We start from the raw sequence: 11,119 nt of genomic DNA, 5'->3' as shown, positions 1-11,119 counted from the left end.
GGGAGATGCCCCGAGGCTCACCTCAGGGTCTGCAGGGGCCCTTTCCAGGCCTCCCCCGAAGGGGGCCCTTGTGAGGGTACAGACTGTGCCAGGCTTTGTGCTCCCAAAGCAGAGCCCTCAAAAGCAGAGCAGGGTCTGGAGCAGCACCAGGGATCTGCCAGGGTCAATGGCCCCCTGGAGGAGGAGGGGCAGGGGGCCACTCACTGTGGTGCACCCTGGGACATCTGATCCTTGACTCGGAGGTTTTTCACCAGAATCTCTACTCTGGAGCTCTGGAAGGAAAGAGCCATCAGGCCTGGGGCCCCTGGAGGAGCTTGGGACACACAGGGATACCTGGTTGGGGGGGTGCAGGGCTCCAGAAGCTGACAACCTCGACCCACAGGCAGGCCAGGTCTGGACTTAGGGCATCCAGTCCCAGGTGGGATCACCCCACACAGGGCGCATGCAGCCGCCCTCAGCCCGACCTGATGAGCTGCAAGGCCTCACCTGCTTTTGCATGGTGTCCATGGCCTGCATCATGCACTTGGGCATCAGCCTGTGGCTCCATGCCAGGATAGCTGGCTGCTCCAGGGACATTCTCAGGGTGCTCCTGTGGAGGGGTGGAGAGGGCATGGGACAGCAGCCATCCTCGCCAGGCCTTGTCCCCCCTTCTATCTCTGTGCCGGCCACCCGCCCTATGTCTTCTCCAGGCTGACTTTCCCCACCTGCCTGCTCCTCCCCACCAGCCTCTCCCAGTAGCCTTCACCCTTGGCCTGTACCTGTGGGGGTCTGCACCCAGGACAGCAGCACCACCAGGCAGGGCCCTGCTTTCTGTCAGCTGAGTGGGGTGACTCCTGAGGCCTGGCCCCTGCTCAGTGGCATGGGCACAGCCCCGTGGCTCAGGCTGTTAGAATCTGGCTCTGTGCCAGGCCTGGGACTCCAAGCCACCCTGCACCCTTCTCCCTGCAGCCCTGACAGATGAGTTGACTTCTGAGTACCCCAGTCTCCCTGACTAGAGTCAGGACTGGAGCAGCATTGACATGGGACCAGAAAGAGGCTGTTTCGTGCACTGTGGGATGCCGAGCACCAGCCCCCACCCACTAGATGTCACAGTCCCTGGCTGTTATGACCACAAATGTCTCCAGACCTGGCCAATGTCTCCTGGAGAGCAAAACTGCCCCTGACTGAGGACCTCTGGAACAGACTTTTCTGCACCAGCCCACAGCAGGGGACACAATCCTGGGGGCATAGACACCAGAGTCCCGACACACAGGAGCCCACCCACCACTTGAGGAGACGTGACTGGATGCCTGTTCATCAGACCCATCGTTGCCAGGTACCAGTCCTCTGGGCAGAGCAGAGAAGAGTGTTCCCACCCTCACAGATGGCCCATGCCAGGGTGGCAGAGCCTGTTGGAGCAAGTGGCATGAGTGGCAGGCATAAGGACACATGACCGAGAAGGGCTCCCAGGAAAGGAGCTGTCTTTCTCTGGGGCCAGCAGCTGGGCAGAGGACAGAGGAGGAGTGTCCAGGGAGGCTGGAGGCAGTTCTGCCCTGCAGGTGAGCCATCCCACTTGCAGCAGGGTTGGAGGCTCAGAACTCAATCTCTCTCACCCTCTGGCCCAGGACCCATGAAGTCCACAGGCCTCATGCCCACCGACTGCCACAGATGGCCCAGATTAAAGACAACCTGGGGTCCAGAGCAGGGAGGCCCTGCCCAGGCCCAGCAAACCAGGAGGTCTAGAACATGGATGCAGCCTTCCCACCTCCTGTCCCTGCTCCCCAGACCCTGGAAAGGCCCACCTCTGTATGCCTGTGCCACACATAGTGATCTGGATGGCCCCCAGGTGGTAGCAGAGCTCGGAGGAGATGGGGATGAGGCCAGCACCCAAGCTCCTGCTGGTGCCAGGCTTGGGGTGCACAAAGGATGAGTGGCAGAGCTCGTCCAGGGCATTGATAGGGTGGATAAGCTGCAGGCATGGGACAGACACACAAGATGCTTGGGTGCAGCCAAGGGCAAGTGCCATTCTATGACACCTGCTCAAGAACAATCTGTGGCTCCCTATTACCCTGCAGTTGGCACTCGATGTTCACCATGTATTTGAGGTCTCACCTTCCAGGTTGCTCTATTCACGTGCCAGTGTGTCCCTGACTAAGCACAAACAGGCCATGCCCTCCAAACCCTTAGGAGGAGGAGCCCTCCCCTGTCCCTGCTTCCCCAACCACATGTGGTGTAAGGTGGTGGCTCTCCTTCCTGTGCTCTGTGAGATCCTGCTGGCCACATTAGAGTCCCAAAGCACATGCCCACCAGCTCTCTCACAGCAGCCAAAGCACCAAGGCCAGCATGCCGGCCCAGGGTGAGGCCTGCCTCAACCCTGGAAGACCACAATACACTGAGCAGCAGGAGCCAAGGCCAGCTGGAACCAAGAGGCAGCCATGCCCAGTGCAGGCCAAGCACAGTGAGTGGGAAGAAGCCCCAAAGCAGATCTCACATCTCTCTACTTTTCAAAAAAGCTGGAAGCCTCCATTTCTTTGAGATCTTTCAATTTCTAAGGGCTAGTAAAAAATCTGAGGGAAGAAACCAGAGCAGGGCCTGACCACATCTGGCATGGGGTCTGTGGCTGCCTGCAGGGGCCCCAGCCTCAGAGAAACTTGCAATGACCATGGTGCATAGAAGAGAAAGAGGCCACAGTGAGCATGAACCAGTTTGGGGACTCCCAGGACCACAGGGCATGGCCAGCGGGGTGTCTGGAGGAAACCCCACCAGTGGAGTCCTGACCATGGCAGCCCTCCCAGCCAAGCCGGGAGCTGGGAACACACCTGGTTGATCTTCACGGCAGTGGTGCTGGCATCTGTGGGCAGGTTCGATGGCTCCAGGTAAAATGTCCTGAGGGAGAAAGACGGGCTGAAGGGGGCCCCACCCCCAGCTCCCAGCTGGGCAGCCTGGCCTCCCTGCTCCAGGTAGAATCAGAGAGAGCCTGAGAGCCCCACCCAGCCCTCCACATGGCCTGCTTCTCCTCTTCTCCTCGGACCCCTGTCCCCACCTCGTGCTGGATGCTGCTCTGTACTCACTGGCTCCAAGTCTGTTCCCCTCTACCACAGGGGTTGGCTGACTGTAAAGCCCCAGGCTCTGGGAACCAGGTGGTCTCAGGGACACTTCTCAGCTGAGCTGTGGAATGCAGTACAGGCCACAGACAGGAGGATAGCAGCAAGCCACCCTCGTGCTGATAGGTCTTTATTCACAGCATGGGTGGGCTGGTCTTGGTGGTTCCTGCCCCAGAAGAAAACAGACTCCCACACATGGGGACAGTGTGTGTCCCACATAAGGTCCTGATGAACCTGTGCTGAGTGAACAAATGAATGACCAGAGCCCATGTTTAAAACACTCCACAAACAGCACAGAGGAGACTCATGGCCTAGTCCATCCAGAAGGGTGCTAAGATGTTCTTGTCCAGCAAATAGATGGAAGCGTTTATCTCCCATTTCCAAATGGCAAAACCAGACCTGGAAAGGATAAAGTCCCTATCAACCACCCTTTGTCATCTAGGCAGGACTCAGGAGGGGCCATGGGCAAGCTGCCGGGGATGTGGGAGTTACTCCCATAGACCTGTGCTCCCTCCTGACAAAATCTGTTCCCTCTACTTCTCACTGTGGGGATTGTGAATGGGATGAGGCCCAGGGCACTACACCCCTCTCTCAAGGCCCAAGAAGCCCAGGGCCCCATCTCTGCTCCTGCCCCCATGCAGAGTGGACCGGCAGCTTGGCTCAGCAGAGAGAACCTGCTTTGAAGCCAGATTATTGGCTGTGTGACCTTGGGCATGTTGTGTATACTCCTGGGCCTCAGCATCCCCATCTGTAGAATGGGTTGGCATGACCTACAGTGCACACTGCCATCAGACTCTCATGCAGGCAAGGTGCTCCAGAAAAAGTGTCTGGCCTGCTCCTCACACTGAGGGTCTGTCTGCCACCTGTTGTGGTGGCTTTCTGAATCCTGCCCCCAACATAGGCCCAAGTAAACACCTGATCTTGCGATAATACTGCTGGATATTCTCCAGGGACTGGGTGTTGATCTTCTGCTGAAAATCCTCTGCTGCCTGTCTGCCTGGAGGAGGAGGCACTTCCACATTCTCCAGAGCTGTGGAGGAGAGGAGGGAGGGCAGGGCTTGGTCCCCAGGGCTTGGAGGCCTTGGCTTGGCCCCTGTGGTCCCCCACATCCTGCAACTCACCTTTCATGGAAAGCACAACATGCATTCGGAGGCTGGCCCTGCTCTCCAGGCAGGAGGGCAGCTTGGAGAAGTGGTAGCTGTCGAGGTAGAAGACCACCTTCAGCACCTGCTGGCTGCTCTCTATGTGGTAGAAGATGTTGGTGTCTGCAGGGGCCTCAGAGCCCCACCCCCTCTGCCACAGCAGCTTTAGATCTCCCTTCCCCTGGTGCCAGAGTGGCACCCTAGCACCTCTCTGCACTCCCCACTCCAGAGGGATAGCCTCAGACCTCCCTGCCCTTCAACCCTGCTCCAGAGGGATAGCCTCAGAACCTCTCTTCCAAGCCTCAGGATGGCACCCTGGGACTTCCATGTACACTAATGTCAGAGTAGCATCCTGTGACCACATGTTCCCTCCAGCCTAGAGGGGCAGCCTCAGACTTCCCATCCCACAGGGTAGCCTCAGACAGCCCCACACTCTGTAGCAGCCTGTGACCTCCCTCTTGGACAACTTCAACAGGTGTTGTTCTTGGCCCTGACATGACTGCCCAGCAGGGGGCCAGCAGTGTGTCATCAGAGACCCCCATGGTGCTCTGGTCACCCCTTGCCTGGTAGCTCAGGGTCCCACCTGGCAAAAGCTGCCCTCAAACAGCACCTGCGTCTTATTCACCATATGAGGAAGAGTTTAAGGCAGGGAGGGCAAAATAAAGTGGTTGGAGCCCCTGCTGCTTCACTAATTGATCAGGGTCCTCCTGAGCCCAGCCTAGCCCCAGACAGGCAGGCACTGCAGTCAGCTCAAACTGGCCCCCAGAAGCTGACTCCCATGCAGCAGTCTGCATTTCTGGCAGGACCACACTGCCCCAAGGAGGCAGAAGTGGGCCCTTGAGGGAGGGCAGACCTCGCAGAGCCAGACACAGAGCATATGGACACACAGGCTGCGTCAGCGCTGCATTTCAAGGGGGTGTGATAGCGAGGAAAAGGTGTCTCAGGGGCTTTTCATGGAGTGAAATGAAAGGAAGGGGAATTGCTGATCTAGAGCGTGGCCCTCTGTCTCATGAGCACTGCAGTCCTGGGGATGGCTTGTGACATGGACACCCCAGTTCCATTCCAGAGTTTCTGAGGTAGGAGGTCTGGGGTGTATTCTGAGAATCAGTCTTTCTGGAAAGTTCCCAGGACCCACGAACAGCAGCAGAGCTCTGGAAGCAAGCACAGGCTTCTCAGCCTTTGCTGGAGGTCACCTGGACAGCTCCCCAGGGACCCCAGAACACAGGGACCCTCTGCCTAGGCTCCACACCACAGCAGCCAGCAACTGGGATCTGCATCTGGGATGCCCCCAGCTGACTCCAGGTTAGACCCATGGGGAGTGGGGGTCCATGGCTGTGCTACCTCCCACTGTGGCCCAAATCCTGTCCCTGAGTACTGAGTGCTCACTGCTATGGATGTGTGCATGGTGGGTGTTGGGTAGTGGGTGGTCAGATGGATTGGGGGTGCAGAACAATGGGACAAAGGACTAAGGAATATCAGTCAATTATGCCATTAGTCCTTAATCTGAATTCTTTGCTCTAAAGAAGGAAGACTTCAGGGTGGAATTTTAATGAGAAGTGCTGTGGACCTCTTTTAAGACCTGGTGAAGACAGCTGGGTGGATGAGAGAGAACCCCTGTTTTTCCACTCAATTTGGGGCATGAGGTTTAACATGTTGGGTTCAGGTTCACCTTGGGCAGCTGACCTGCACACAGGAGACCAGGGCAACAAGCAGCCCCTTCAGTCTCAGTGTCTCAACTCCTACAGTGGGGGTGGGAGGAATCACTCACTGGTCACACGGTTCTTGTCCAGCTGCTTAAAGTAGAAGGTGACAATATTCAGCTCTGACAGGGTCACCCAGATGTCCTCCAGCATGGCCCGTTCCTCCTTCTGCAAGAAGATACAGTGAAGGGACCTCAGGTGCCACCCACACCAGGCTTTCACCTCACAGTGCTGGGATCTGAATCTAGGCATCGGGCTACATTGGGGCCTCCTGAGCACCAGGTCCAGGTGTGCTCTGGCTCACCCCACAGCTTGTCCTGTGGCCCCCATAAGTCAGAACTTGCCTCTGCCCTGATTTTCTGAGTGACCTGGTAAAGCCACCTCCTCCCTACCCGGACAATGGTTACTGACTTAACCATTCCCGTCCGCCTTCCATGCTCCTCCAGGAGATCACAACACCTGGTTTCTCTTTCCTCTCATCTATAGACACAACCAGGGCCAAGTCCTTACAGGTGAACCATGCTCCACATACCACCCAACTTCCCAGCCCCCCCCCACAGGGGCACTGTCCATTTCCCAGAAGAACACCACACCTCCCCCTCATCCTCCCCCAAACAACCCCCCTCTCCCTGGGCTATTACCTTTTTAAATTGAACCCAAATCCCATTTCTCACCTGCCCCCAAGCCTGTAAGCCTCCTCTGCCTCATAATAAAGCTTCAGTCCTGTACATAGGGCCTGCGAACCTCTCGTCCCAACTGCCTCACTGCTCCTGGGGCATGCTGCCTTTGCTGGGGACCTGAGCACATGCCGCTCCCTCTGCCCTGTGCTGTTCCTCTGATTATCCACCTGACTAGCTCAAATGTCACCTCTTCAACACAACCAGCTCTGATCCTGGTTCCCCAATCAACTCCATGCACAGTCTTCCACTCTTCCTGCCATCTTCCCTCCTTTCTCCATCCATTCTTCTCAGTTTCCCCAGTTGGAAGGTGAGCTGCAGACCCCAGCAGGCAGCACCCGGCACCTTCCAACATCAAAGACCAAGTGGATGGGGCAGTTTCTGGCTCTGAGAAGACATTGAGGACTGGTGTCCCCACTATCTTTTGTGTTAAGTGAGTGCAGACCTCTCGCCAGCAGAGCGCCTGTGTGTGGCTTCGGCCAGCAGAGGGCGTTCCGAGGCCACACTTCCCACACAACAGCCAGTGGCTGGGCCTTGCTGGCAAAGAGCCAAACTGCAAGACAGGTATTTGTCCTGGGGACTGTGGTAGGACACTAAGGAGTGTCCCTGGCCTCTGCACACCAGGTGCCAGTAACACTATTCCCAGATCCCTCAGCTGCCATGACTAAAAATGTCTCCAGATTCAGCCAGTGTCCCCTGCCTAGATTGATCACCACTGGTCTATGGCTCGTGGTGTTTCTCTCCCACCAGGAGATAAGATCCCCAAGTACAGGGGTGGCTTTGATCACTGGTAGACCCCAGTTCCCTAACAGCGGTACACAGTAGGTCCTCAATTAATAAATGTTATGTAAACAGACTAGGTCATAGGTGCCAGCTGGGAGGGACACTGGCAAAGGGGCCTCCCACCTGCCTGGCCCACTGACCACTACAAGCAGGGACTGGGAGTGCAGCAGGACCCCAGTGGCAGCCACCTACTCCAGCCACTTGTTGGCTCGCTGCTGCTCTCCTCATATTCGCCATTGTTGTTGTAGTGGTAACTGAGGGCTGCCAGCAGCTGCTTGGAGAAGGTGCACAAGGTGGCTACCAGGGTCTGGCAGAAGATGGTGTTCCTGTGCAGCTGCAGCTTGGTGTCTGTGGTGGGGACAGGCCACCAAGCAGCGCTGGTAGCAGGCTGCCAGAATTGGGCCCTGGCCCCCCACAGAGCCCATAGGGTGAACAGGCCAAAATTCACTTGGGGTCAAAAGCCAGGTCCACAAAACTCCCCTCCACCAGCAAGCCAGGTGGCCCCAAACCCAGACCCAAGCATCTGCCCAAGGGGCAGGCCTGTGAGTTCCCCACAGCACCCCCCGACCCCTAGCACTCTCTGGGGCACAGCACTTCTTGGTCTGGTGGGCTGTATGCCCATGGTGCTGCTCCGCCACTGAGCACCACCCATGAAGAACTGCCTGTCCACCCTCAGAACTGTGCCCTCCTCTTGCCACCCCACCCTCACTGGCCCTGCCCCAACTCTTTGCCCTGCCCACTTGAGGCACCCAGGTAACAGGGGCTCATCTGCTGGGAGGAATTACCCTCAACTTCTGGCCACTGAGTGCAGGGGTCTATTTTGACCTGGACCCTCACTTGACTGAAAATTTCTGGGAAGAAGGGAGGTGATACCAGTCATCTCCCAGCATCCCCCACTCCATCTGTAGCCCTGGCTCCACTATCTGCTGGGGCTAGAGTCATACTGACAAAGAGCCTCCCCACCCTTCATTCTCTATCTTGTGTCCTTGTCAACAGTCACCCAGGTAGCAGGTGGCCCAAAACAGGGCTCCCAGTTCCACAGTCCTGAGACTTGTCCCTTGGACATGAGGTTCAAGTCATTCCTGGAGGGGCAGGAGGCCAAAATATTGCTTTCCCCAGTGCAGGTCCTGAGTGGCCAAGGACAAGTCACCTTGGCCACAGAAGAGGCCTCTGGGGCTGTCCTCATGGACACCAACAGCCAGGAGGGCCTCGCTGGTACACCATGGCATGTGCACTCACCTGTGCACTTCAGTAAGGCCAGGAGCAGCTGGATCTTCCCATCTGGAAGGAGGGGGACAAGAGGGAGGACACTAAGTAGGGCTGGCAGGGGACAGTGGAGCTGGCCCAGCCCACGTGCCTGACCCTCACAGAAGAACAGTGGTAAGGTTGCACTTTGGAGGTTTTTACCAAAGGCTGGTGCATGTCCCCATCCAGTAGGGACTACAACCAGCACTTCCATCTCTGGAGCCAGAGGCCCTACAGACATGTACACACACATTTGTGATACACCCACTCACCAGCAGATCTCAAGTGCACACAAGTGCACACATGTGCTCAAGCTTACGTATCCTGAACTGCATGGCTACCCTGGGGAGAAGGCCATCATTCCTCTGGCCACCAACCAGACAGGTGCCTTGCCTTCAAAGGTGCCCTGGGGCCAGAAAAGCCTTTGAAGGAAAGTCTGAATGCCCTCTATGTCACTTGAGGTACTGTCTTCCCTAGGCCAGAGGGAGGCCTGGTCAGTTGTGGTGACAGCCAGAGCAGATGCTGTACTGAGGGCGTGCCCCCATCAGGCAGGGCACTAAGTGCTGATGGGTACAGACTGGTTTATCCTCATGACTGCATGGGGCCAGAAGGAGCCCTGGGGCTTCATATGGGCAGATATGGAGGCCAGAGAAGTCAAGGGTGTGCTGAGGTCACATGACCAAAGGTGCATGGCCTGGGATTCAAGCCCTGGCCCTCTGGTCACAAAGCTCACACCCTTTACCAATCACAGTTTTGTAAACAGGACGGTTCAGGGTCATCAGAGAGTCCAGCTCAGAGGCAGCTACTCCCTGGGGGTCAGGCCCTTGAGCTGTTACCTCCAGCTCTCCTGGTCCAATGTCCCCTGTCCTGGGTACTTCCAACCCAGGAGACCTAGACTCAAATGCCAATGAGGACCAGGGCAGTGACATCAGAGGTGCGGCACAGACACCAGGCTGTGGGAACTGGAGAGCTCCCAAGAGGGGAGATGCCACTCATCTCCTGCCCCACATGAGCGCAGGACAGGTGGCCTCTGCCACCTCAAGCAACCAGGAGACATCCAATTCCCGGGAAAACCTGAGTGGGCACCGGCGCTCCCTGTTCTGATGCTGCAGCATCCGATCCGTTGGTGGCCCCACCTGCCAGCTGTGACCTCAAGGATAAACAAAAGGACTGAACCAAGCCCCGTTTGGAAGCTGTGAAGAACAATTCAGCATCTGACTTATGAGAAAGGATCAGCATGACCAGTGACCAGCATCAGCAACTCCCTGGGCAAAGGGCACACAGCCCAGGCCTGCCAGAGCAGGTCACTCAGCTGAGAAAGTGTATCTACTCTTCTTGCCCTTCCCTGAACCTGCAGGGGAAGGGGCGTGGAGATGGAACCCAGCAGGACCCTGCTGTATTCAATTCCCAGGCAAAGGCCACAACACCCACCATGACCCTCCCTGCCTGCTGACCTTCCACATATCTCTGGATGTTATCCACCAGGGTCTTGATGGTGCTAGGGAGGTTCCAGGGGTCCTCCTGGATGCTGATCTGGATCAAGCTCCAGCCATGGACCATACACTCTTCTTTCTATTTGAACTCTAGGGCAGGAAAGGGAAGGGACAGAGGTGGCTTTGGAGAACAGTGGCACAAAGGCCCATGCCCCATCACCAGATTGCAAAGTTCATAACCCTAGATCCAGTGAGTCAGTAGGACTCTAGGATATAATCCAGGCTTCAAAGAATAAGTATATGGTAAGTGTGCTATGATATCAATGTTCCATTCCCATCACAGACATCACTAATCAATCTCAGCACCCTTCCTGCTGGTCTGAGGCCATGATCCATACCTACAGCCAATCCACTGCAGACAGCACAAATCAATTTTGGCCGTCTTTGCTCCCAGATCTGGACGTTGTAACCACAGAATACTTCTCAGTTACTAAGTCCTTATGCCACAACCAACTGAGCTGGCACATGAGTTGTGACCTAGTTCTAACCCTTTCCTATATAGAGGAGGAAGCCCAGCACAGTGACTTCCCTAAAGTCACACAGGGTATGGGAGAACTGGAATTGAATGTGGACTTAACAGGGCCAAAGGCCAGGCAGACACAGGCCCCTGTTCTCTTGACCTCTTCCCTGGTTTCTGACATATGTGTGGTTTGGGACCCTCCCTGCTTTTCTTCTTGAGGTTCACCCCTGAAAGGGGGTACTGACATAGCAGAGGGCCAGCTGAGCAGGAACCGACTCCTGCCTGGAGGCAGCTGCTATCTGCATTCCCATCTACTGCACACCACTGGGAGCCCCTAAGGCCAGAAGTGTCCATCCTTCTTAGGGCCACCAGCACCCAGCACCAGGCCTGGCATGAGCTGGCTCTGGGGAACTATTTTCCAGCTGCAGAGCTTCATGGATGGACTGGCAGTTGGGGGATGGAAAGGTGGACAGATGGTGAGCAGGAGGGTGAGCGAGTGGGAGGAAAAGCGGGAGGGCATAGAAATTCCAGTTCTC

At 56.6% G+C, this 11,119-nt stretch overlaps 1 protein-coding gene across 1 annotated transcript; it reads right to left on the bottom strand.

Annotated features, from left to right (window-relative positions):
- Positions 1 to 204: 204 nt before the first annotated feature.
- On the bottom strand, positions 205 to 10,221 carry LOC306652630 (phosphatidylinositol 3,4,5-trisphosphate-dependent Rac exchanger 1 protein-like; the record flags this gene model as incomplete). Its single annotated transcript, XM_079125425.1, has 8 exons — positions 10,085 to 10,221; positions 5,994 to 6,093; positions 4,205 to 4,348; positions 3,999 to 4,113; positions 2,799 to 2,865; positions 1,782 to 1,948; positions 487 to 589; positions 205 to 272 (listed from the first exon to the last, which is right to left on the bottom strand). Coding segments are annotated over exons 1-8 (773 nt in total), but the record flags the coding sequence as incomplete, so codon positions are not given.
- Between the last annotated feature and the right edge of the window lie 898 nt (positions 10,222 to 11,119).

Source organism: Sciurus vulgaris (genome assembly GCF_902686455.1).
Source record: "Sciurus vulgaris genome assembly, contig: HiC_scaffold_354_arrow_ctg1, whole genome shotgun sequence".
Taxonomy (NCBI): Eukaryota; Metazoa; Chordata; class Mammalia; order Rodentia; family Sciuridae; genus Sciurus; species Sciurus vulgaris.
This window is presented reverse-complemented; position numbering and strand designations above follow the sequence as displayed.